General features: G+C 43.4%; 2 protein-coding genes across 2 annotated transcripts in view; one reads left to right on the top strand and one right to left on the bottom strand.

Annotated features, from left to right (window-relative positions):
• Positions 1-123: 123 nt before the first annotated feature.
• Positions 124-27,430, top strand: part of acad11 (acyl-CoA dehydrogenase family, member 11) — a 48,802-nt gene continuing 21,495 nt past the window's right edge. The window contains exons 1-13 of the mRNA XM_055881178.1: positions 124-251; positions 361-460; positions 2,633-2,758; positions 2,924-3,085; positions 3,209-3,373; positions 3,545-3,686; positions 3,896-4,017; positions 4,592-4,698; positions 4,813-4,918; positions 5,326-5,403; positions 5,815-5,953; positions 6,459-6,566; positions 10,653-10,751. Coding sequence (XP_055737153.1) covers positions 124-251; positions 361-460; positions 2,633-2,758; positions 2,924-3,085; positions 3,209-3,373; positions 3,545-3,686; positions 3,896-4,017; positions 4,592-4,698; positions 4,813-4,918; positions 5,326-5,403; positions 5,815-5,953; positions 6,459-6,566; positions 10,653-10,751 — 1,582 coding nt within the window. The remainder of the gene's footprint in view (positions 252-360; positions 461-2,632; positions 2,759-2,923; positions 3,086-3,208; positions 3,374-3,544; positions 3,687-3,895; positions 4,018-4,591; positions 4,699-4,812; positions 4,919-5,325; positions 5,404-5,814; positions 5,954-6,458; positions 6,567-10,652; positions 10,752-27,430) is intronic.
• Positions 25,464-27,341, bottom strand: LOC129822779 (atypical chemokine receptor 4-like). The gene has a single exon (XM_055881181.1). It carries the CDS (start codon positions 27,332-27,334, stop codon positions 26,201-26,203), a length of 1,134 nt encoding a protein of 377 aa, XP_055737156.1. The 5' UTR covers positions 27,335-27,341; the 3' UTR covers positions 25,464-26,200.

Genomic DNA, 27,430 nt, shown 5'->3' with positions numbered 1-27,430 from the left:
ACTGCGCAAGGTTTGATCTGCAAAACACTGACGCTCACCTCAATTCGACAATCCATATTGTACGAGATTTGCTAATTCATTCAACTTTATGACTTTGACAAATAATTAATCCACACTGAAATTATGGAAGACCAAACAGCAACTCCTGTTCGGGAACAACACAGATTCAACACTGTCAATCTTCAGCGATATCTGTCCGGAAAGACACGAGGGGTGTCCAACAATGACAGGTTCACTGTCAGACAATACAGGTATGCTCACCTTTTTATCTAAAGTGCTCCAGTTCCATAGAAATGATCATGCTTCGTAAAATGGAGTGAATCACTTTCCATGCCTTCCGTGTCTGATCATTTATTTCAGTGCTGGACAATCCAACCCTACCTTCCTTATCCAGACCCCTTCTGACAGCTATGTCCTGAGAAAGAAACCGCCGGGTATGCTTCTGCCAGGTGCTCACAAGGTAGTTCAAAACCTTCTCAATAATTAGATAAATAACGAGCAAGAGCCGCAGTAAAAGGCCCTGTGCTCTTTGACACAGTTTTTGCTGTATTATTTCTCTCCAGTAGAGGGAGACAAAGTGTAACGTTACAAGTACAGTGAAATGCCTTGCAAGGTCTAAACCCAACAATGCAGTGATCAATATCAATGTCGTACTAAAAAACAAAATACGGTAGAACAAAACACACGAGAAATAAAAATAAGAAAAACACGAGAAAGTAAGAAGATATATACAGGGACAGTTTCAATACCATATTTCCAATGTGCAGGGATAGGCTACTTGAGTGGTAGAGGATAGGAGTAAGGTGACTTAGGCATCAGTGGTGGAAAAAATACCCAATTGTCATACTTGAGTAAAAGTAAAGATACCTAAATAGAAAATGACTCAAGTAAGAGTGAAAGTCATCCAGTAAATTCTAAAAATATTTGTTTTTAAATATACTTAAGTATCAAAAGTAAATGTAATTGCTAAAATATACTTAAGTATTAAAAGTAAATGTATAAATCATTTCAAATTCCTTATCTAAAGCAAACCGGATGGCACCATTTTCTTGTTTTTTCTTCTTCATTTATGTATAGCCAGGGGCACACTTAAACACTCAGGCATAATTTACAAATGAAGCAGACCAGAGGCAGTAGAGATGACCAGGGATGTTCTCTTGATAAGTGCGTAAATTGGACCATTTTAAGCATTCAAAATGTAACGAGTACTTTTGGGTGTCAGGGAAAATGTATGGGGTAAAAAGTTTATTTTCTTTAGGAATGTAGTGAAGTAGAAGTAAAAGTTGTAAAAAATATCAATAGTAAAGTACAGATACTCCAAAAAATGACTTAAGTAGTACTTTAAAGTATTTTTACTCAAGTACTTTACACCACTGCTAGGTATCAGGATAAATATGTGTGTGTGTTAGTGTGCGTATATATGTAAAGTCCTGTGAGTGTGCATGGAGACAGTGCAAAAATAAATATGTAAATACAAGGGTCAACGCAGATCGTCCGTGTAGCAATTTTGTTAGCTATTTTAGCAGTCTTATGGCTTGGGGATAGAAGCTGTTCAGGAGCCTGTTGGTGTAGGACTTGATGCACGGGTACTGCTTGCCGTGCGGAAGCAGAGAGAACAGTCTATAGCTCGGGTGCCTGGAGTGTTTAACATTAAAAAAAAATATATATATATTATTATTAACCCCTCCACCACCCCCTTCTTCGGAGGACAAATATCTTAGTTTTTACAGCTTTTTTGCTACGTATACGGTTTTGTCAATGCTTGGGATAGACTAGAGAATGTAGTAATAATAGCCCGACAAATTGCTTTTGATTGTATACATTATGTAATGTATGCATTACTTTTATTTATTTGGAAGGATTGACCTTTGTGACAGCCCGTCCCATGAGGCGTATGTCGAAAAATCCCAACAGTATTTTTTTTTTTAGTACAAACATTTAAATTCGGAGCTCCAAAATGGCATATCATACACTGTATGCATGTGAAAGTATGCTGCTTTAAAAGTTGATACATTTGTTATCCCACTTAGGAGACAAGTAGGAGAAAAAAAAGCCCTTGAAAGATTGTGTTGAGTGCTAGAGAGCTCTACTTTGTTTACGCCCCTATTCAGCATCTCATAGAAACGCATGGTATACCCCTCCCCTTATCTCAGCCAATCATGGCTAGCCAGGAAGGATCCTGCCTTTCTCCCTATATAGACATGGCAGCACTGCTTCTAGCACCTAAGCAACTTTGCAGTGTTTCGTTTTTTTGCGTGTTATTGTTTCTTACATAATTAGCCCAAAACATTTTTGTGTTATTACATTAAAAAAAGTACAATAATAATCCCAAAAAAATCATTAAAAAAAATGCATTTCGCTACACCTGAAATATCATCTGCTAAATGTGTCTGTGACCAATAACATTTGATTTGATTTATAGCTCAGTGCTTTCTCCTTGGCTAAACTAGGCTCATCATTTAACATTGTTATTGATATTTACGGATCCCATACAAGTTTGCAATTAAGGCACATGAAAGTTCACATGTTCCAGTAGGCATTTCTGAAAAACGGCCCTACTGTGAAGTCGAAACTATCGTCATCCGCTCCCCTTTTGGGCTGTCGGATCACATTTCTGTTTTCTGTGTGTGAGGTGGACAGGGAGTATCGAGTGCAGAAGGCCCTGTTCTCTGCTGGGTTCCCAGTACCCCAGCCACTGCTACACTGCACTGACGCGGAGGTGGTCGGAACCGAGTTCTACCTGATGGAGCATGTACAGGTAGGTCATTCCTGCACAGCGCACAAACTTGTGTGAGCCTTAAAATGAGCTGTAGTAGGAGTTACACACAAACTCTCCCTCTGCTATGTCTGATTGATGAGCTCTGTATTACGTTCTGTATACCGTTTGGTCAGATATCATTGTGTTCCCCTCTCTGTGGTGTAGGGGCGTATATTCCAGGACCTGAGGCTCCCAGGGGTGAGTGCAGCGGAGAGGGCAGCCCTGTATGTGTCTGCAGTGGAGGTTCTGGCCCGTCTTCACTCCCTGGACCTAACCACCGTGGACCTAGACGGGTACGGGAGAGGGCCTGGCTACTGCAAGAGACAGGTAGAAGATAGATATCCTCTACTTATTCCCGTTCCATGTTATTCCATCCCCTTTCTATTCCCATTTGCACCCCACTTTGGTATTAAAATAGAATTTTCACTTTGACCGTTTATTACCCAAAAGGTGTCTACGTGGACAAAGCAATACAGAGCAGCTGCCCACAAAGAAATTCCAGCTATGGATAAGCTTTCTGATTGGCTGTTGAGCAACCTGCCCACCAATGACAATGAAGTGGCCCTTGTCCATGGCGACTTTCGAGTGGACAACCTGATTTTCCATCCTACTGAGGTTGAGACATGGCTTGAAGCTTACATTAAACAGTAATAATACTGTAAAACATATTTGCATTGTTATAGCACTTTTCTAAACGTGTTTTTCATTGTGTATGAGACTAATGTGGTATAGGAAATGAATGACTGAAGTGTGCATATCTAATGGACAAATGTTATCTGTCTCTAGGCTCGTGTGGTGGCTGTGTTGGACTGGGAGCTCTCCACCACGGGCCAGCCAATGGCAGACCTGGCCTACTTCCTGATGCCCCACTATTTGCCCAGCAGCCTCAGCCTCCTCAGCTGCATGGGCAGCCTGAGGGGTGTGGAGGGTATGACCTCTGAGCTCTTATATCTGACACAGATCTAGGATCAGCTTACGAGCTCTAAACCCTAATTTAAACCATCAAGCAAGAACGCAACGTAATCCTACTCAGTTCTCTACAGCTCGGATTTTATGTGGCCTGATTTGATTTTCATCTTTGTAATGCTATTGATTAACTCTCTCTTTTTTCCTGTCTATTTATTTCTAAATGGCCAGGTATACCTTCTCCTGAGGACCTGATCTCCATCTACTGCCGGTGCCGAGAGATCCCATCTTCTCTGCATCAGCTCAACTTCTACCTGGCCCTCTCTGTCTTTAAGATGGCAGGGATCGCTCAGGTTTGTCTCACACTCTCTTTCTCTCTGTCTGTCTGTCTGTCTCTCTCTCACACACACACACACACACACACACACACACACACACACACACACACACACACACACACACACACACACACACACACACACACACACAGTGTAGCCATTTTTTATGCTCTCTCTCTCTGTATCTCTCAACTTGTCATCTCTTTGGCACTGTTCAGCTGAAGAGGCAGCTAATGAGCTCAAACTATTCCCAGGTCCACATTCTCATCTCATCTATCTCATCAAGACACACACACACGCACACACTTTGTTTTGTCTGCTTTCATTATCTCTATTCTGCACCTAAACACGGCAAACCAAAGCAGACTCCTGTGTTGTGATCTATACAAATCATTTTTTCATTAATCAGCTTTCATCTGTCTTTGACACCATTTTCCCTCTTTCTTGCTGATAATACTGTCTTACTGATAAAGGACTTCCTAGGACTGAGATATTTCTCTAAACTGTCTCTGCTCACAGAAGATCTTGTCTCTGTGTGTATGTCTGTAACCCCCCCCCCCCTCTCTCTCTCTCTCTTTCTCTGTTATAGGGGATCTATGCGCGCCACCTCCTGGGCAATGCCAGTGCTCCCAATGCTGCCCAGTTTGGCCAGAGTGTGGAGCCGTTGGCCCAGGTTGGGCTGCAGATTGCAGAGAAGTATGTTGGTTGACATGCTACTAAAACTACAGTCTATCATCCCATAATAGTGCCTGTGTGTATTATGGTGTGAAATGGTGTTTGTGCGTGTCTGGCTGTTTGTTGCCCCTCCAGGTCGGTCCCTGCCGATGCCAGACTGTTCCTCCAGACTGCTAAAGGCCAGGCTGTCCACCAGCAGGTCACAGAGTTCATGAAACAACACGTGCTTCCTGCTCAGCAGGTCAGTTGAAAGGTCAGGGGGTCAAGAGCAGAGAAGACAGTAGGAGGAACTCCTCGTTACAGGGCACTGTATGAGTCAGAGTGGCGGTCAGGGTAATGGGGTACAGAGAGTGCTGGAGGGAGCAAGCTAAGTGCACTCACACTTACATCCGTCAACAAACAGACAAATTGTTCATTCTGTCACATGCCTCGTAAAGAGCATCTGGGACGTATTAAATGGAAACAACAACAGATACAAGACACGCACTTGTGGAAGAGCTGAGGATTCCATATCCTCATTGAGTCTGTCTCTTCTGTAGACATTATACATTTCTGTCTGAATGTTATTTATTGTAAAGTTGCAACCTCCTGAATCGGTCCACACACTGTATATCCGCCGGTGGATGACTCTGACTGTTTTTCCCCCAGGAAGTCGCAGAGTACTACTCTAAACACGCCCACTCGCCCCAGAGATGGCACCCCCCCCAGGTGATAGAGGATTTGAAGGTAAGGAAGGACATGGTGGGGGGGGGGGGGGGGTTGATGGTCAGCTCTTGTAGAGTGTTTGAGGAGTAAGGTGAAGTTGCCCCTAGACACTGATCTTGGGTCAGTTTAGCATTTTCCCCATTAACGCTTAAGGTTAGGATTGGGGGAGGGGGAAGCTGATCCTAGATCTTACATTTACATTTACATTTAAGTCATTTAGCAGACGCTCTTATCCAGAGCGACTTACAAATTGGTGCATTCACCTTATGACATCCAGTGGAACAGCCACTTTACAATAGTGCATCTAAATCTTTTAAGGGGGGGGGGGGGGTCAGAAGGATTGCTTTATCCTTTATCCGATCTGTACCAAGTGGAAACTTCACCCTAGAGCGGTGTTTGAGTTCAGAGGTCATTTAAGATGTACCCCCCTAGGCGAAGGCCAGGGAGGCGGGGCTGTGGAACCTCTTCCTGCCAGCTGTAAGCGGTCTCAGTCAGCTAGACTACGCCCACATCGCAGAGGAAACGGGACGATGCCTCTACGCCCCCGACCTCTTCAACTGCCAGGCCCCTGGTAAGGCATGGTCACCACTCATTAAGCCTGTTGAAGTTACTGTCTGATAGTGTGCTAAGTTTAAGACAACGTGTTTCAGCCAGGTAGATGATTTTCATGTTCGGAAACCATTCACGACTAATAAATGTATCTAATCTAATGATGTGAAACATACTTGTATTCACGTTTCATATTTACGTCATTAGTATGTCATAAATTAAGTTATGATGAGTTATAACATTATCGCACTGTAAAATCACCAGGAATTGAGAAAAAAAATGTGTTTTAAGTTAGGAATACTTGGGAACAGATTTCCTACGAATTAAAAAAGAGGCATACAGTATGTGATCGTGTCTCAATGTAATCAAGGTGTGAAATGAGTGTTCTTTAAATAAACAGTTTATTTTGGGGCTTAGTTGTGGTCAAGTTGCAGTGTACACATTATTATAATTAGGTTGCATTGTCTTTGTGATGTGATGGTGTCATTGGATAATTCCTAGATCTATGGTTGTGCTTGCCCCTACAGACACGGGGAACATGGAGGTCCTCCACATGTTTGGTACTGAGGAGCAGAAGAGAGAGTGGCTCCAGCCCCTGCTCAGTGGACAGATCCGCTCCTGCTTCTGTATGACAGGTACGCCCTCAGGCCCAGAGCCATGCTTTAATATATGGCTACACTATATCCCCGCAATGTATTCATGTATCTCTATATACGGCTCCACTTCATCCTCGTCGTGTAAGTTCAAGTAGCACAAGACGATATGATGTAATGGATCGCATTAATAAAGTTAGTAAAGGTCTCAAAACATGATATGGTGATAACTCAGCCCTTGTGCCACAAATATGCACTCTTAAATTCATTCACTCCTCCTCCCTTTTAATTAAGTTTTGATTTATAATTTCGACAGGAGGCTAGGAATGCTCACTTACTCAAAAATAGACCAGTGACATGCTTAAATGGCAGCCATTTTTGTGCCAGTACGTTCACCACACATGACCCTTTGGAAAGTACGCTCTTAGGAAAAAGAAAGGTGCTGAGTAGAACTGTACAGGGTTCTTCAGTTTGTCCCAACAGGGGAACCCTTTTTGGTGCTGGGTTGAACCCTCTATGTAGGGTTCTTCAAATAACTCCCTGTATATGGTTCTGCCTAGAACCCTTTATAACTGGTTCTACCAAGAACCATTTTATCATCTAAATGTTCTTCCTAGAACCGCCTATGAAGGGTTCTACCGAGAACACTTATCTTTGGATGGTTCTTCCTAGAACCCTCTATTATGAGCAGTTCCACCAGCCTTATTAGGCTTTAACAATTGTTTTATTTCGGACAGTACATTACATATATCATAAGATGTTTATTTGAGGGCCTAGTTATACCTCAACACAGTGGTGTCAGCCTGTAAAATACATTTAGAAATCTACACTGCTCAAAAAAATAAAGGGAACACTTAAACAACACAATGTAACTCCAAGTCAATCACACTTCTGTGAAATCAAACTGTCCACTTTGGAAGCAACACTGATTGACAATAAATTTCACATGCTGTTGTGCAAATGGAATAGACAAAAGGTGGAAATTATAGGCAATTAGCAAGACACCCCCAATAAAGGAATGGTTCTGCAGGTGGTGACCACAGACCACTTCTCGGTTCCTATGCTTCCTGGCTGATGTTTTGGTCACTTTTGAATACTGGCGGTGCTTTCACTCTAGTAGTAGCATGAGACGGAGTCTACAACCCACACAAGTGGCTCAGGTAGTGCAGTTCATCCAGGATGGCACATCAATGCGAGCTGTGGCAAAAAGGTTTGCTGTGTCTGTCAGCGTAGTGTCCAGAGCATGGAGGCACTACCAGGAGACAGGCCAGTACATCAGGAGACGTGGAGGAGGCCGTAGGAGGGCAACAACCCAGCAGCAGGACCGCTACCTCCGCCTTTGTGCAAGGACGAGCACTGCCAGAGCCCTGCAAAATGACCTCCAGCATGTGAACTTTATTGTCAATCAGTGTTGCTTCCTAAGTGGACAGTTTGATTTTACAGAAGTGTGATTGACTTGGAGTTACATTGTGTTGTTTAAGTGTTCCCTTTATTTTTTTGAGCAGTGTATATTATTCAATTATTGCACCCACACTGCTCGCGCGCACCAACGAGTATTGCGTTGCTAACACGGAACCCAAACCGTCTGCGCACGTGCATACATTTATTTTGTCCCCCTACACCAAACGTGATCACGACACGCAGGTTAAAATATCAAAACAAACTGTGAACCAATTGCATTCATTTGGGGCCAAGTCGAAAAGCATTGAACATGCTTGGCAATTTAGCTAGCTAGCTTGCACTTGCTAGCTAATTTGTCCTATTTAGCTAGCTTGCACTTGCTAGCTAATTTGTCCTATTTAGCTAGCTTGCTGTTGCTAGCTAATTTGTCCTGGGATATAAACATTGAGTTGTTATTTTACCTGAAATGCACAAGGTCCTCTACTCTGACAATTAATCCACACACAAAACGGTCAACCGAATCGTTTCTAGTCATCTCTCCTCCTTCCAGGCTTTTTCATCTTTGAACTTATATGGTGATCGCATCTAAACTTTCATAGTATTACCACGACAACCGGCAACAAAGTTCGTCTTTCAATCACCCACGTGGGTATAACCAATGAGGAGATGGCACGTGGGTACCTGCTTCTATAAACCAATGAGGAGATGGGAGAGGCAGGACTTGCAGCGCGATCTGCATCAGAAATATAACTGAATTCTATATTAGCCCTTATACCCTGACTTGCAAAAATAAATGAAGGTATCTAAGGGCTAATATAGAATTCAGTTATATTTCTGACGCAGATCGCGCTGCAAGTCCTGCCTCTCCCATCTCCTCATTGGTTTATAGAAGCAGGTATCCACGTGCCATCTCCTCATTTGTTATACCCAAGTGGGTGACTGAAGACGAACGAGGTCAGTGGCGGTAATGCACCTAATTTATGAAAGTTGCCAATCGCAATATAAAGTCAAGAGAATAAAAAGCCCGGAAGGATGAGAGATGACTAGAAACGATTCGGTTGACCGTTATGTGTGGATTAACTGGTGGAATAGAGGACCTTGTGCATTTCAGGTAAATAGGACAAATTAGCTAGCAAGTGCAAGCTAGCTAGCTAAATTGCCATAAATGTTTAATGCTTTTCGACCTGTCCCCAAATTAATATCATTGGTTTGTTTTGATATTTTAACCTGCGTGTCGTGATTGCGTTTGGTGTGGGGGGACAAAATACATTTACGCACGATGGCGCATGCGCGCAGCCGGTTTGGGGTACCATGTTAGGAATATCCTGGTTCACAGGCCACATCAGGCCTGCAAGTGGCATTATGCTGGCTAGCAAAGCATGTGTAGTTCCTATTGGAATCCAGACGGAGTTAGGTTATCCAATAAGTGAAATTGTTAATCACCCGTAACCTGCATTCAGAATGACTGCCACGGTATGGAAGATTGAATACTGAGATTACCTCAATCATCTAAACTGGAACAGCCATCTCAGTAACGCGTCCAATAAATCCAACAGATTGGATTAGTTTAGAAAACTATGTTATTTATCTTTCTGTAGCATAAAATGTATTAACCAATCAATGTAAATGCAAAAAACACATATTACAGTTAAACAAACAATTCCCGAAAATCTCACTGCAATAAAGCATGCTGGGAAATATTATTTATGGCTCTATCTAGAACCCTTCTTGCCTTCCAAAGAATCATCAAAGAACCCTTTCTTACAAAAATGGTTCTTAGGATGTTAAAGGTTCTAGGTAGAACCCTTTGCCTTACAAAGAACCCTTGTCTTCCAAAAAGGGTTATTCTGATCGAAACGGCTCTTGGTAGAACCCTATCTCTTCTACGAGTGTAATATCCCTGTTAGCATGCTTGTGGGGTTGCTGCCTCCACTCAGACGACCCCACCTGAGGGGAGAGGAGGTTGTATATTCATCCCAGCAGGTACAGGCTCTGAGTAGAGCTATCTCCATAAAGACACTGAACACTCTGAGCGAGGCCTGTGGGACCACACCATGAGTCAGAGTGTTGAGAATGAGCCATTCCCCTCTGTTTGTTACCCATTACAGAGAAATCGGACGCATCGCAAATGGCACCCTATTTCCTATATTGTGCACTACTTTTGACCAGGGTCTCTAGGACTCTGTTAGAGCTCTGGTCAAAAATAGTGCACTACGTGGGGAATAGAGTGCCATTTGGGACACAGCAAATAGTAATGTAATGATGTCAGAAGGGACGATGGTGGGCGTTAGGTTCCCTTGTGTTTCTGCAAGCACAGATGTTGTTTCCGAGGTGTTTGTGTGCGTCATCGGTTTGGTTGATTTCGGATGAGCCTCCCACTCCTGTGTACACTCCGTGTACACGTTCCTGGGAATTTACTGTGCATAGAGAAACCTTCACGCTAGAGTGGATCAGTGTTTGGACTAATTATAGAGCGGTTCACACACACGCACGCGTACACAGAGAGGTAGTTTGTCCTGCTGTGTTAAACACTACCCAGTGATCTCTGGCTGGGTGGGTGCGTTTCCTGCCCACAGGACTATAAGAAAAGGGTTTAACCCGCACATTGTCATGCTTTTCCCATTTGTGGTGCAGCTACAGTCCCAAAGTTGACATAGTAGAAAAAAACATGTACTGTACCAATAACTCCCACACAATTTTACCTCTGCCGTTTTACCCTGTCAACAGAGCCTGATGTGGCCTCCAGTGACGCCACCAACATGGAGTGTACCCTTCAGAGGGACCGGGACCATTACGTCATCCACGGGAGGAAGTGGTGGAGCAGCGGTGCGTAAACCTACTTGTTGTTTCACGAACTTTTTCAATTCCGTTTTGATTTATAATTCCAGCTGGAGACTGGGAAAGCAGGGAAGCCTATTCATTGTTCAATTACTCCACAATAAGACCCTTAAACACTCTTAAATGAGTCGCGAGTGAACAAATATTGAAGGGCTCTCTCCATTTCTCTCTCTGTCTCTCTGTCTCTCTGTCTCTCTCTCTGTCTCTCTCTCTCTGTCTCTCTCTCTGTCTCTCTGTCTCTCTCTCTGTCTCTCTGTCTCTCTGTCTCTCTCTCTGTCTCTCTCTCTCTGTCTCTCTCTCTCTGTCTCTCTCTCTCTGTCTCTCTCTCTCTGTCTCTCTCTCTGTGTGTGTGTGTGTTTGCATGCCACCAAAGCAGAAAGGCCTAAAGTGTTTTAAGCTTAATTGTGACTCCTCCCGTGCTATTTGAACAATGCTCTAACTGCCTGAGAGCAGTTACTACCCAAAAGCAGCGCTTCTTTTCATCTCTCTACCCAAACATACTAATGAGGTAAACATTTTATCCTCTCAGCCACACATGGCTTACAGAACTCATTCATGGAACCAAGACAAGCAAACACTGAAAGGACCATGTTAAACATTGACTTGAGAGTCTATGTGCTTCAAGTGGTTTGAAAGGCCATTTTAAGGATTGCAGGACTGTTTATTTATTATATTGACTCAGTTGTTATACAGTGAATGAAAATATTTATTTGTGGGATCTTTGGCAAAGATGCAGATACCAGTTACTCACCGGCCAAACAGTATCTCCACCCTATAAGCCAGGGATCATCAACTAGATTCAGACGGGGACGATTTTTCTCTTGAGTGGATGGTCGGGGGGCCGGAACATAATTACAAATAATTAGTAGACTGCAAATTGACCGCAAGAATCTGCCCAAACAGATATAATATTTGACTAAAACATAATTTCAAACCTTTCTTACATGTGTATGTTATCACACGTCTCTTTATTATGCGTGGGAATACTTGGGAACAGACTATCAAAATTAAAATCAATTGGAGCTAGTTTCCTGGTACTTTTGCAGTCTTTTATGTTCAACAATGATACAAAAATGTACCAGTCAAAAGTTCGGACACACCTACTCCATTCCAGGGTTTTTCTTTATTATTACTATTGTCTACATTGTAGAATAATAGTGAAGACATCAAAACTATGAAATAATCAATCAATCAATCAATTTTATTTTATATAGCCCTTCGTACATCAGATAATATCTCGAAGTGCTGTACAGAAACCCAGCCTAAAACCCCAAACAGCTAGAATGCAGGTGTAGAAGCACGGTGGCTAGGAAAAACTCCCTAGAAAGGCCAAAACCTAGGAAGAAACCTAGAGAGGAACCAGGCTATGAGGGGTGGCCAGTCCTCTTCTGGCTGTGCTGGGTGGAGATTATAACAGAACTATGCCAAGATGTTCAAAAATGTTCATAAGTGACAAGCATGGTCAAATAATAATCATGAATAATTTTCAGTTGGCTTTTCATAGCTGATCATTAAGAGTTGAAAAACAACAGGTCTGGGACAGGTGGCGGTTCCATAACCGCAGGCAGAACAGCTGAAACTGGAATAGCAGCAAGGCCAGGCGGACTGGGGACAGCAAGGAGTCACCACGGGCGGCAGTCCCGACGCATGGTCCTAGGGCCCAGGTCCTCCGAGAGAAAGAAAGAGAGAAGGAGAAAATTAGAGAGAGCCAAGATTTTCAAAATGTTCATAAATGACAAGCATGGTCAAATAATAATCAGGAATAAATCTCAGTTGGCTTTTCATAGCCGATCATTAAGAGTTGAAAACAGCAGGTCTGGGACAGGTAGGGGTTCCATAACCGCAGGCAGAAGAGTTGAAACTGGAATAGCAGCAAGGCCAGGCGGACTGGGGGCAGCAAGGAGTCACCACGGCCGGTAGTCCCGATGTATGGTCCTAGGGCTCAGGTCCTCCGAGAGAAAGAGAGAAGGAGAAAATTAGAGAGAGCCAAGATTTTCAAAATGTTCATAAATGACAAGCATGGTCAAATAATAATCAGGAATAAATCTCAGTTGGCTTTGCATAGCCGATCATTAAGAGTTGAAAACAGCAGGTCTGGGACAGGTAGGGGTTTCGTAACCGCAGGCAGAAACAGTTGAAACTGGAATAGCAGCAAGGCCGGGCGGACTGGGGACAGCAAGGTGTCAGCATGCCCGGTAGTCCTGACGTATGGTCCTAGGGCTCAGGTTCTCAGAGAGAAAGAGAGAACGAGAGAATTAGAGAGAGCATACTTAAATTCACACAGGACACTGGATAAGACAGGAGAAGTACTCCAGGTATAACCAACTGACCCTAGCCCCCCGACACGTAAACTACTGCAGCATAAATACTGGAGGCTGAGACAGGAGCGGTCAGGAGACACTGTGGCCCCATCCGAAGAAACCCCCGGACAGGGCCAAACAGGAAGGATATAACCCCACCCACTCTGCCAAAGCACAGCCCCCACACCACTAGAGGGATATCCTCAACCACCAACTTACAATCCTGAGACAAGGCCGAGTATAGCCCACAAAGGTCTCCACCACAGCACAACCAAGGGGGGGCATATGGACATATAACACATATGGAATCATGTAGTAACCAAAAAAAGTGTTAAACAAATCAAAATATACTTTATATTTGAGATTCTTCAAAGTAGCCACCCTTTGCCTTGATGACAGCTTTGCACACTCTTGGTATTCTCTCAACCAGCTTCATGAGGTGTTTAACATCACCTGGAATGCATTTCAATTAACAGGTGTGCCTTGTTAAGTGCCTTCGGAAAGTATTCAGACACCTTTTCCACATTTTGTTATGTTACGGCCTTATTTAAAAGTTGATTTAATTAAATGTTTTTCCTCAGAAATCTACACAATACCCCATAATGACGAAGCGAAAACAGGTTTTTAGAAATGTTTGCAAATGTATTAACATTTTAAAACGGAAATCCCTTATTTACATAAGTATTCAGACCCTTTGCTATGAGACTCGAAATTGAGCTCAGGTGCATCCTGTTTCCATTGATCATCCTTGAGATGTTTCTACAACTTGATTGGAGCCCACCTGTGGTAAATTCAATTGATTGGACATGATTTGGAAAGGCACACACCTGTCTATATAAGGTCCCACAGTTGACAGTGCATGTCAGAGCAAAAACCAAGCCATGAGGTCAAAGGAATTGACCATAGAGTTCCAAGACCGGAATGTATCAAAGCACAGATCTGGGGAAGGGTACCAAAAAATGTCTGGAGCATTGAAGGTTCCCAAGAACACAGTGCCCTCCATCATTCTCAAATGGAAGAAGTTTGGAACCACCAAGACTCTTCCTAGAGCTGGCTGCACGGCCAAACTAAGCAACCGGAGGAGAAGGGCCTTGGTCAGGGAGGTGACCAAGAACCCGATGGTCACTCTGACAGAGCTCCAGAGTTCCTCTGCAGAGATGGGAGAACATTCCAGAGGGACCATCTCTGCAGCATTCCACCAATCAGGTCTTTATGGTAGAGTGGCCAGAAGGAAGCCACTCCTTAGTAAAAGGAACATGACAGCCCACTTGGAGTTTGCCAAAGGCACCTAAAGACTCTCAGACCAAGACTGAACTCTTTGGCCTGAATGCCAAGCGTCATGTCTGGAGGAAACCTGGCACCATCCCTACGATGAAGCATGGTGGTGGCAGCATCATGCTGTGGGGATGTTGTTCAGTGGCAGGGACTGGGAGACTAGTTAGGATCGAGGCAAAGATGTACGGAGAAAAGTACAGAGAGCTCCTTGATGAAAACCTGCTCCAGAGTGCTCAGGAATTCTCTGAATGTCCTTGAGTGGTCCAGCCAGAGCCCGGACTTGAACCCGATCGAACATCTCTGGAGAGACCTGAAAATAGCTGTGCTCCAACGCTCCCCATCCAACCTGACAGAGCTTGAGAGGATCTGCAGAGAATAATGGGAGAAACTCCCCAAATACAGGTGTGCCAAGCTTGTAGCGTCATACCCAAGAAGACTCAAGGCTGTAATCGCTGCCAAAGGTGCTTCAACAAATGACTGAGTGAAGTGTCTGAATACCTATGTAAATACAATATTTCGGTTTTATTTCATTTAATAAATTACAAAAAAAATCTAATATCCTGTTTTTGCTTTGTCATTATGGGGTATTGTGTTTAGATTTTTTTTTAAATTCCCCTCAATCTATTTTAGAATAAGGCTGTAATGTAACAAAATGTGGAAAATGTCAAGGGGTCTGAATACTTTCCGAAGTCACTGTATGCCTGTAGATGTTGCAGACTGACCCCCTCAATCACTTTCCGCTGTAGGACATATTCCAGATGTCCCCCCGCTCACAAACTGTGGTTTGAGGCCCTCCCCGTTTAAACCTTCTCTGCATGGCATGGAACACTGGCCTGTTGTTTTCAGTGTCGGCACGGAACGTATCCTTAACCCTTTCACGACTGTCTTGTAATAATTCAATCTGAGAGAAGTTGAGCATTTATGGTCCTGTCTGGCTCCGTTAGTAGAGCAATGACTGGATCGTGGGTTCAATTCCCGTTTTGGACCACCCATATGAAAATGTATGCGCGCCCTACTGTACGTCGCTTTGGATAAAAGTCTTCTAAATGGCATATGTTATGTTGCCCATAATCAAATCAAGTTATTGGTCACATACACATGGTTAGCAGATGTTAATGCGAGTGTAGCGAAATGCTTGTGCTTCTAGTTCTGACAATGCAGTAATAACCAGTAATAAGCAATAACCATATACCTGTGATTCATCTGATAACACTTGGTATGTCGGTGTTGACACTGTATTGAGCACACAATGTTCTCTGGCATTGGATAACATATTCTGGACATGAATACATTCTGTGCCTTCATTGTTTTCCCTCTAAACCTCATTCATGTTTCACTTTTTTGCGGAGACGCTTGTCTCTAATGCCAGTGGCGTTTTCTATCTATTTAGTCAGTCATATGTGTTGTGTATCAGGCTGTTAAACGCTCTCTGCGTACCAAATAGCCCCCTATTCCCTGTATAGTGCACAAAAGTAGTGCCCTATATAGGGAATAGGGTGCCGGTTGGGACATTGGCAATGAAAGTATCACTTTTGTGTTGAGTTTCATCAACACTCATGCAAGTTTGACAACGTCTAATTGGCTGTACATGTTGGTGGTTTCTAAACCTGAGAACAAACAGAGTACTGGTCTGAATGAATAACCGAGACATCGTTATCTTGGAAACTAGTGGTTTTCCTGGTTTTCCAGCGTTAGGGTTCAATCGAAGGAGGAATATTATGCAATTAGTCATTGATGATATAGAGATGCCAATCACTAACCAAGACGGTAATTTCTCTACTATAATATAAATGGGTGTACTTTACAAAACATGTAGCTTAGAGATGGCCTTGCATTTGGTAGATATTCAAATATTTTTTTACAGCTGTTTATTTCTTGGTGTTATACAGTAATGACAGCAGAGCAAATGTATTTCACCAACTAAACCAAGTGTGAAGTGATTTCTGATACTTGTGAGTCATATCATGTGTAGAAGTGACGCCGGATACTTGTGAGTCTTATCATGTGTAGAAGTGACAGTTGGCACGTTATACAATCAGTCAGGATACTCTCCATGGTGCAGCTGTAAAAGTTCTTAAGAATCTGAGGGGCCATGACAAATTGTTTCAGCCTCCTGAGGGAGAAGAGGCACTGCCATGCCTTTTTCACAACTGAGCTGGTGTTGAGAGGATATTAAGTCCTCAGGGATGTGGACTTAATATCCACTGCTGAACTTGAAGCTCTTGACCCAGTTGATGTGGGTGGGGGTGTGCACCCGCCCCTGTTTCCAGTAGTCCATGATCAGCTCCTTGGTCTTACTGCCAGGTCTCTGACCTCTTCCCTGTAGGCTGTCTCATCGCCGTTAGTGATCAGGACTACCATCGTCATGTCGTCAGCAAACTTGATGATAGAGTTGGAGTCATGCGTGGCCACACAGTCGTGGGTGAACAGGGAGTACAGGAGGGGGCTAAGCACACACCCCTGGGGGGCCCCCATGTTGAGGGTCAGCGTGATTGAGGTATTGTTGCCTACTCTTACCACCCGGGTGCGGGAAGTCCAGGATCCAGCTGCAGAGGGAGGTGTTCAGTCCCAGGGTCCCAAGCTTGGTGACCAGCTTGGAGGGGACTATGGTGTTGAACGCCGAGCTGTAGTCAATGAACAACATCCTCACATTAGGTATTCCTCTTTTCTAGGTGGGAGAGGGCGGTGTGGAGTGCAATTGAGAATGTGTCGTCTGTGGATCTGTTGGGGCAGAATGCAAATTGGAGTGGGTCCAGGGTGTCTGGGAGGATGGAGTTCATGTGTGCCATGACCAGACCTTCAAAACACTTCATAATTACAGATGTGAGTGCTACAGGGTGGTAGTCATTATGGCAGGATGCCTTAGAGTATTTGGGAGCAGGAATGATGGTAGTCAGCTTGAAACATGTGGGGGATTACAGACGGGGACAATGAGAGGTTGAAAGTGTCTGTGGAGACGCAGGCCAGCTGGTCTGCACATTTATTTTAAAAAATTACCTTCGTTTTGAAGTCCTACCGAGACAAGGGCCTCTAACAGATGAGCCCTGCATAAATACATCAAACGCATACAATATACAAAATTACAAAACATATTAAGAAAAACTGACACATTTATCAACATATAGGTCTCGGATCATTACTCTGAACGGACCAAGGGGGACCAGAACATCTCATTTCAGAGAGCTCTGGAAGTTGTTCCACATGAAGGGCACCAAAAAAAAAACTAAAATCAACTTTACTCAACTGTGGAGACTGAAGGGGCCTCCAGTGTTCTCCAAGCCTGAGACCGGCTTTGGTCATTTGTAAGTCTAAATTGAATTAATGATGATAGATACATAGGAAGTTTCTGCATGAGTGCTTTGTAGATAAACACAAGAAAATGCTCCTCTCTCCTTACATACGAAGAGGCCCAACCCACTTTTTGATACAAAACACAATGGCAATGACAGGGAGACATAGTGGAGCGATAACGCGCTTGCAAGCTGTTGCTCCCGACGCCACTTGGGTACACTGCAGCATCCACCGAGAGGCTCTTGCTGCCAAGGGAATGCCTGACAGCTTGAAAGACGTTTTGGACACTACAGTGAAAATGGTTAACTTTGTTAAAGCGAGGCCCCTGAACTCTTGTGTATGTTCTGCACTATGCAATGATATGAGCAGCGACCATGTAACGCTTTTACAACATACAGAAGTGCGCTGGTTAACAAGGGGCAAAGTATTGACACGTTTTTTTGAATTGAGAGACGAGCTTAAAGTTTTCTTTACTGACCATAATTTTCAATTGTTTGCCCGCTTGCATGATGACAAGTTTCTCACACCTATCTTCTCACAGCCTATCTGGCTGATGTTTTTTCTCACCTGAATGATGTGAATCTAGGATTACATGGACTCTCTCCGCAACTATATTCAATGTGCGGGACAAAATTGAGGCTATGATTGAGAAGTTGTAGCTCTTCTCTGTCTGCATTAACAAGGACAACACACAGGTCTTTCCATCATAGCATGATTTTTTTGTGTGCAAATGAACAAGCTTACGGACAATGTAAATTGTGATTAATTTAATCAGAAGCCACTGCCAGATTTCTGGATTGGGCTGCGCTCAGAGTATCCTGCCTTGGCAAATCGCGCTGTTAAGACACCGATGCCCTTTGCAACCACGTATCTATATGAGTGTGGATTCTCGGCCCTCACTAGCATAAAAGCTAAATACAGGCACAGACTGTGTGTGGAAAGTTATTTAAGACGGGGACTCTCTCCAATACAATCCAACATTGCAGAGTTATGTGCATCCTTTCAAGCACACCCTTCTCATTACCCTGTGGTGAGTTATTCACAATGTTTGATGAACAAATAAGGTTTTATATGTAAGATGGTTAAATAAAGAGCAAAATTATTGATTATTATTATTTGTGCCCTGGTCCTATAAGAGCTCTTTGTCACTTCCCACGAGCCGGGTTGTGACAAAAACTCACACTCATTCTTATGTTTAATAAATGTATCGTACAGTGTGTGTGTGTGGCAGGCTTACAATGATGGCAAAAAACAACCGAGTGCGCTGACCCTGGTGCTAGAGGAGGTACGCAGGAGGTTGGGGCGAGGGAGGGCTTTGTATGCTTGTTTGTGGGTTGAGTAACAATGGTCTATCACCCCTAGTGGCGAAAGAGACGTGTTGATAGAAGTTGGGCATTACGTGTCTTAGTGGCGCGGAATTAAAGTCACCGGCAACAAGAAAAGCAGCCTCCGGGTGCATGTTTTCCTGCTTGTTTATAGCCTTGTACAGTTTGTCAAGTGCCATGTTGTTGTTGTCCTGAGGCAGAATATATACAGCAGTCAGAATAGATTAAAACGTTCTCGGGAGGTAGAAGGGTCTGCATTTGATCATCAGATATTCCAAGACAGGTGAACAATAGGTTGAGACTTCCACTGCGCTAGCGTCTGGACACCATTTGGTGTTGATGAAGACAGATAGATATATATATATATATATATATATATATATATATATATATATATATATATATATATATATATATACATACATACATACATACACCCCTCCCCCTCTGGATTTCCCTGAATCCAATGTCCTGTCCGCTCGGTGAATGGAGAATCAATCGAGTTGAATAGCCATGTTGAGTATCTTGTCCGAAAGCCATGTTTCAGAAAAACAGAGAATTATGAACTTACGAGAGCCCTCATTGATAGCAAATCCAGGATCAGAGGTCATCCTTATTATCAAGTGACTTTCCTATTGGCCAATCGAATGGAGGGAAGTGGTGGCCGGTTTTCCCTTCGCTTTAGTCTCACCAGGAAGCCCGCTCTCCTGTGTAATGAGTGCGCTGAGAGTCGGGAAGCAAAGTACAGTGAGTGAGCGTTTTTTAAATAAATAAACAAAACAATAACCACGAAACACAAACAACGCACCGGCATGAAACAGAGTCAATAACACCTGAGGAAAGAACCAAGGGGAGTGACCGATATAGGGAAGATAATCAAGGAGGTGATGGGAGTCCAGGTGAGTGTCATGAGGCGCAGGTGCGCGAGACGATGGTGACAGGTGTGCGGGATAATCAGCAGCCTGATGACCTAGAGGCAGGAGAGGGAGTATACGTGACATCCTGCCTCTTTCTTGCCGGCGTTTCCACCTGATGTTAAGGATGCATCGCAGACACTTGTTTATGAAGGTCTGAGTTGTTCTCAATGTTACTTTTGTTGTCCTCCATGTTTTTGAGCCACACAGCAGCACTGAGTTAACATCAGTGTTGAAAATGTATATTTTGGGGTGTTTTTTTTTCTTTTCTTGGAGCTCTGGATGTTTCTACGGGAGGCTACTCTTGCTTTTTGTGTTCTGGCCTTTACGTCCTCCTCGGTTCCGCCTTGTTTGGTGATGACGCTGCCCCAGTAGATGAAGTAACTGGTGTCCTACGTAACACTTTTTCCGCCATCACCGTATTCTTACCCCTTAAATTATTGGGAGCGTACATTGAGTGGACAAAATATTAGGAACACTTGCTCTTTCATCACATAGACTGACCAGGTAAAAGCTGATCCCTTAATTGATGTCAACTGTTTAATCGACTTCAATCGATGTAGATGGTGGAGACAGGTCAAAAAAGAAATTTTAAGCCTTGAGACAATTGAGACATGGATTGTGTATGTGTGACATTCAGAGGATCAATGGACAAGAAACAATATTTAAGTGCCTTTTAAAATAAGTATTTTAGCATGTATTTATTTATTTAACCTTTATTTAACTAAGCAGGTCAGTTAAGAACAAATTCTGATTTACAATGACGGCCCACCACCACACAAGGACATCCAAAGGACATCCACACAACTGTGGGAAGCATTGGAGTCAACATGGGCCAGCATCCCTGTGGAACGCTTGACACGTTGTAGAGTCCATGCCCTGACAAATGGAGGTTGTTCTAAGGGCAAAAGAGGGTTCAACTCAATTAGGAAGGTGTTCCTAATGTTTTGAACATTCAGTGTCTATAGAGTTTGTCACCACTTCTTCTTATAACATGATTCAAAATCCTATTTGCATCCTATCAATGTCCAGATATAGGCCTACAACTTATATAAAGATAACTCCAGCATTTATATTTCTCCCACTTATATCCATAGAAGATGTTTAACGAGAAAAACGGCTTGTTTCCATGCTGCGTTTGATTAGAGTCATCGACAGTGTTTCCCAAATGGGATAGTTGTGGTTTGTCTTCTCTCTCGTGTATCATGACTGCCACTGTGCCACTAGAAATGACCTGATTTGACCCCGGACTCGTGTAAATCTACCCCCTCTTTCCGGAGGAATCTGGACTCATATACTGTAGATTTGTTTGTTTTTTGCTGCACTTTTTTTTCTTCTATTCTGCCCTTGATCTCCTTTTTCCTTCTCTTTTAAAATTAGTCGCTTTGGGGTACATTTCAGAGCTGTGTGACCGTGAAGACTACAGCCCTTTGCTGTGCGTGTGTGTGTGTGTGTGTGTGTGTGTGTGTGTGTGTGTGTGTGTGTGTGGTTATGTAGTTTTAGCTGTAACACACTCCCAGGAGTGTGGTAATTTACTCCAATGACTCCCAGACTCATGGTGAGCCTCTTATCTGGGGGGGCCACAGTGCCCCCGGTATTAGAAGCAGACCTTATCTCAGATGTAAACCATCTGGACTCCATGTAAGACTAGTTGATATCTGCTCAAATCTAGGCTGACTCTGTGTTCATTGAAACATGGGTCCTATGATGGGATATTATGAATGGGGACTATGTGGCGTACATTAGAATGGCTGTTGGTCGTTTTCCTCTGTCTCACTATCAGAGGATATGGAATTGGTTAAGCTCGCTGAGGTAAATCTCTTGGGAAATGACAATTTAGCTTAGCTTAGAAAAGGATACTCTAATGCCACTGAAGAGCCTGATTGGTTTTGCTTGTTATCCTGGCTCGTATTGTACTTGTAGGCCTTTTCATGAGATGGATAGAGTAGAGACGTGGCCGTAGGTAGCAAAGTAGAACGCAATGACAGCCGATAACGAGAGTGAGAGAGTAGAATAATGAAGGATAAAGTGATGGATGAAGAAGACAGGTTGATCTGAAAAGGAGAGGTTGATCTGAGTGAAGAATGTACAGTGTAATTATGAATAGGTAGATACAGTATAGATATGTCTAGATAGATACAGTATAGATAGAGTATAGATACGTCTACTTGTTTACCTACACACTAACCACCCTTGACGGTTTAGGGCAGAGGTGTCAACTCAATCAGCGTTCTGGCCATATTGAAAAATCTGTACACTTTCCCGCTGCAAACGGAACACACGGAAGCAGCACAATTGGCTTCAGGCTGTTATTTCAGAAAGAAAAGGACTCGACTGTTGTCTCATTTATACTCGCTTGTGTGTCCTATTCTGCTTTAGTGGTAATGTATACTGTACCCTGCATGTGAATACTTTATCTTATAATTTTTTGACTACCAATATTACATTTTTTTTTAGGCTACAGTAATGACCCGTTGGAACCGAAACTTAGCATGGACAATGGCACTGACCGAATTTTCTACCAGACCTAAGGTTTAAATGTGTTGTAGGCTACATTTGAGCCTCCTACACATTTAAACTTTCGGGCTGGTAGAAGATTCGGTCAGTGCCATTAGTGATGATATGATACAGTGCACTGTCTGTATCGTGTGTGTGGGGGTCTGGTTGGAGGTTTGTGTGTGGCAATGCACTGCCGTTTGGCTTGCAGCACTTTGACAGTGCTGTCTGTGACTTGTGATGCAGCGTATGGGGTCATTCTATGAAAATGGTGGCTTTTTGAACAGCCAACTTTTACAAATTGTAATTCTTTAAAGAAAAAACTTATAGTGAGATAATAGTTCATGATAATACTAAGAAATTGTTTGGATTAGTAATAATTTACTTTAAACATGCATGTGTAAAGTTTTGTTGTCTGACATTTTTCCATTTATACTGTTGTTTTTTAGTAACATTAGAAATAATTGAGGGTGAGTCATCAAAATTGAATGATCATATCCTTAAAATGTTTACTAATGAATTTTTGCAACCGTCAGGTAGATACAAAAAACTATATTCTATTTAATTGGGCAACTCTGATGCCAGAAAAACATAAGATTATTTCAAACAAATTTGATCAATTTATTATTCATATTTTTAATTACAAATAATTTCAGATTTAATAAGGTAGGTTGATTTAATATGAACAATAAAATGAGGGTTATTGGTCAAAGATTAAGAACAAAATATAAAGCTTATTGACTAAAATGTGTCTTTCATAACATAACAGATTCGTTGTCTGTAAAATCAAATCAAAGTGTATTTGTCACGTGCGCCGAATACAGTGAAATGCTTACTTACAGGTTCTAACCAATAGTGCAAAGAAAGTGTTAGGTGAACAATAGGTAAGTAAAGAAATAAAACAACAGTAAAAAGACAGTCTATATACAGTAGCGAGACTACATACAGGCACCGGTTAATCAGGCTGATTGAGGTAGAATGTACATGTAGATATGCCTGGCAGTATTGAAGCGGACCAAAATGAATTGACAACCCAAATCATTGCACAGTCTGGATAGAAATGCGTCATTGGTGGGATTCAGCCCCGTGGGCCTTGTGTTTGACACATGTGGTTTAGGGTGTAGTAGTCTGTCACGCTGTCCTGACACACCCTTACATTTTTTTCAGTCTTCATTTTGGAGAACCTCTCACATTTTAACTAGTCCGTAAAGCCAAATCGTACTGAGCTGGTTATCAGTATGAGGCTTACACTACCTCAGAGTGGATCGATTATCGGTTGAACAGGCACCTTCGGAAATTGTTGTAAGAAGTGCTCACTGGGAGTCTGTAGACAGGCCAAAAATCAGCTAGTCTCTAGCCAGCGTTCAGGTTGAAGTCCCTCATGTGGGGCCAGTTCCAGGCATATGTGGCATATGAAATAACAATTATAATAACAATTCATGTTTATGTTTTGATGGGGGAACTCAGTCTGGGTTTCAGCTTACTATTGACAGTAAGAATAGTACAATACAACAGGTGCAATTTCGAAATGTGGTTGCCCGTCAGCAGTTTTTCTTTCGCTCTAAGAGTCACTCAATTAGCCATGTCAGCTAACAATTTTTAGATTGGTAGTCTATCCAGCCATCTAAACTTGTAGTCATCATGGCCGAATACCAACACAGGGCCTGTGCCATGGGCCCTGACCTCCAGACGGCCCCCATTTTTAGATTTTGTCAGTCATTCTCACTCAGATATCATATTAACATGGCGTAAGTTATTACAAAAAGCCCAGCACCAAATCAGTCATTCTCAGTGTTTTGGGAGATAGTTGAGGAGATTGCTGTGTGAATATGACTTTATCCCTCTAAAACCAACCACACACCTCACTTATGTGTTTCCCCAGCAATCCCAGCATATGAACACCCCTGTGTGTGTCCCAAATGGCACCCTATTCCCTATATAGTGTACTACTTTAGGGCCCTGGTCAAAGGTAGTGCACTATATAGGGAGTAAGGTGTCACTTGGGACACAGGCCCAGTCATTACAGGGGAGAGGATATCAATTCACATTTTATTTGTCACATGCGCTGAATACAACAGGTGTAGACTTTACCATTAAATGATTACTTACAAGCCCTTAACCAACAATCCAGTTTAAGAAATGGAGTTAAGAAAATATTTACTAAATGATCTAAAGTAAAAGTGTAAATAGTCTGGGTGGCCATTTGATTAATTGTTCAGCAATTTGTGACTCTCTGCAAAATCACCGGATGTTTTGGAGGCAAAACATTACTGAACATAACGTGCCAATGTAAACTAAGATTTTGGGATATGAATATGAACTTTATCGAACAAAACATACATGTATTGTGTAACATGAAGTTTGAGTGTCATCTGATGAAGATCATCAAAGGTTAGGGATTCATTTTATCTCTTTCTGCTTTTTGTGACTCCTCTCTTTGACTGGAAAAATGGCTGTGTTTTTCTGTGACTAGGTGCAGACCTAACATAATCGCATGGTATGCTTTCGTCGTGAAGCCTTTTTGAAATCGGACACTGTGGTGGGATTAACAACAAGTTTATCTTTAAAATGGTGTAAAATACTTGTATGTTTGAGGCGTTTTAATCATGAGATTTCTGTTGTTTGAATTTGGCGCCCTGCACTTTCACTGGCTGTTGTCAAGAAGTTAAATGTGATATTATGTGCCTTATCGATTTCAAAGAGTTTAATATAAAAGTTCTCTTAGAAGAGGAGTTTTAAGGAAGAGGTTAAATGGCCATACTGAAATGGTTCACCACTGTTCTATGCAATGCACTCAACAACCACTTCTATTGCACTTCTAAGCGCAGATTATTTAAATGGTGGGAAACATGAGAGGACAGGCAGGGTCATTTAAATGCTGGAATCCTGTTCATGGGTATGTGTCCCAAATGGCACCCTTTTCCCTATATAGTGCACTACTTTTGGGTGCCATTGGAGACTGAACCCTTAAAGAGAAGCCTGCTGTTTGTGTACTGTCTTCCTGCCTGTGTGATGGCCGGATGGAAGCTCTCTCTCTCTCTCTCTCTCTACCTCGCTACCTCTCTCTCTCTACCTCTCTCTGTCTCGTTACCTCTCTACTTCTCTCTCACTCGCTGTCAACTTCTGTCTTTATTTTGCGGATCTCCAGCTTTTCTCCCTGGCAACCCGCTGTGCAATCAGACTGCCTGCTTTCTTCTCTCCCAAAGCCACATAATACATTGAAATCATATGCTTCCTATCTGCAGGCACCATGGCTGTGTGAGGTTGAATTGAAGATGAGTAATAACATGAGCGATTTAGCTTGAGGGAGCCGTTCCTTCTCATTTTTAGATTTATTTAAGATGTTTTCATAAATGAGAAATAGTGGGGATCACATAATAACAGCTTATTTTATTTACACAAGATTCTGCTATACTAAAGATTGACTAGATCCAGTATAATATATTATTTACTTAGACATCAGGATAAATCTGTATTTGTCTAAGTTACTGAACAGTTATATATGTATAGCAAAGGCTTTTAGAAATGCTGGTATAGAGCAACTGCTTAAAAGGGGACATATGTGATTGGTACATTCCTTTTTGGACCTTTTTAAATGAACGATATAGCCATTTATTTGTGAATAATGTAACTTATAAATGCCTCATGAGCTTAGTTAAATTCTTACCCCAACAGAACCCCAAATATAAGCTTGTTTGACTGCTGTGTGGTTTTTTGAATCCCAGATGGCCCTTTAAGTATTTTCAGAGAAGTCAATAGGATTGTTGTGCATTTTCCCTCTCGGTCGCCATGATCTGTGGTGAGCCATTCTCACCATAATGAGAGTTCAGAGATTGTTAAATGGTGAAGGTGCTGGTGTCCTCGTCCTCCGAGACAGAGTGTGAGTGTGTTTGCCTGGCGGGGTCATGTGTATTTAGCGAGATCTCCAACGCCCGCTCCTCATTGCCATGGCGACCACCGCACCACCTCCCCCCGAGGCGCTGTCCGAGGCGCTTGGCGACCCTGAGGACATGTCCTCTGAAAGAGGAGCCTATGAAGGCGTAGAGCATTGGGTTGAAGCAGCAGTGTGTGAGCGCCAGGCTCTCCGTCACCTGTAGAGCCCGGTCCAGACCCTTACTGAGGTCACAGTCGGTCACCAGGCCGTAGATGACGTCTAGCGTCCGCCACAGCTTCACCAGGTTGTAGGGCAGCTGGGTGAGCAGGAACACCGCCACCACAGCCAGCAGCACCCGCAGGGCCCGCCGCCTCCTCTCCCTGCACACATTGGCTCCGACCCTAACCAGCACCAGGCCCACCCGGCAGTAAGACACCCCCATGACCAGGAACGGCAGCAGGAAGCTCAGCAGCACCTCCAACAGCTCCAGGGCAGCCTTGGTCGGCCGAGCCATGCTGAGGGGGTAGACGGCCGTGCAAGCTAGACGATGAGACGAGGGCTTCACCGTGGAGAACAGCATGTCAGGCAGGCCCAGGCAAACCGCCGTGGCCCACACCACGGCACACACTAATATCCAATGTCTCCTGGCCCGCGGGCCACTCGCGGCCCGGCCTCCAGCGTTGTGGACCAGTGCACGGTAGCGGTCCACGCTAACGCAGGTTAGCAGCAGCATGCCACAGCTGAAGTTGGTGGCATAGAGGAAGGAGGTGAGCTTGCAGGCGACCACGCCGATCCGCCAGCCGTGCACGGCGTCGGCCGCCCAGAAGGGCAGCGTGAGGAGAAGGAGTAAATCGGCCACGGCAAGATTCAGGATACACACGTCTGTCAGCGTCCGCAGTCGCCGTGGCGACGTATACACCACCACGACCAGAGCGTTGCCTGCCACGCCCACCACCAGAGCCAAGGCGTAGACTACGGGCAGGAAGAGACGGCCGAAAGAACGCACCTCCGCTTTGTCGCACACCGAGTGGTAGTCGTCGTAGTAGTCACTGTCGTTGGAGCTGGAGTTGTCGTAGTCGTAGTCCTCGTCCTCCATCCTCTCTGTTTTCTGAGAAATAAGGGACTAAAAGAACATGACATGTTAGGAATGACGTCAAGTCAGTTTAGTCTGTGCTGCTGCATTGTATTAACT

This window comes from Salvelinus fontinalis, chromosome 25 (genome assembly GCF_029448725.1).
Source record: "Salvelinus fontinalis isolate EN_2023a chromosome 25, ASM2944872v1, whole genome shotgun sequence".
Classification (NCBI taxonomy): Eukaryota; Metazoa; Chordata; class Actinopteri; order Salmoniformes; family Salmonidae; genus Salvelinus; species Salvelinus fontinalis.
Note: the sequence above shows the minus strand (reverse complement) of the source record. Positions and strands in the feature narration are given on the sequence as shown.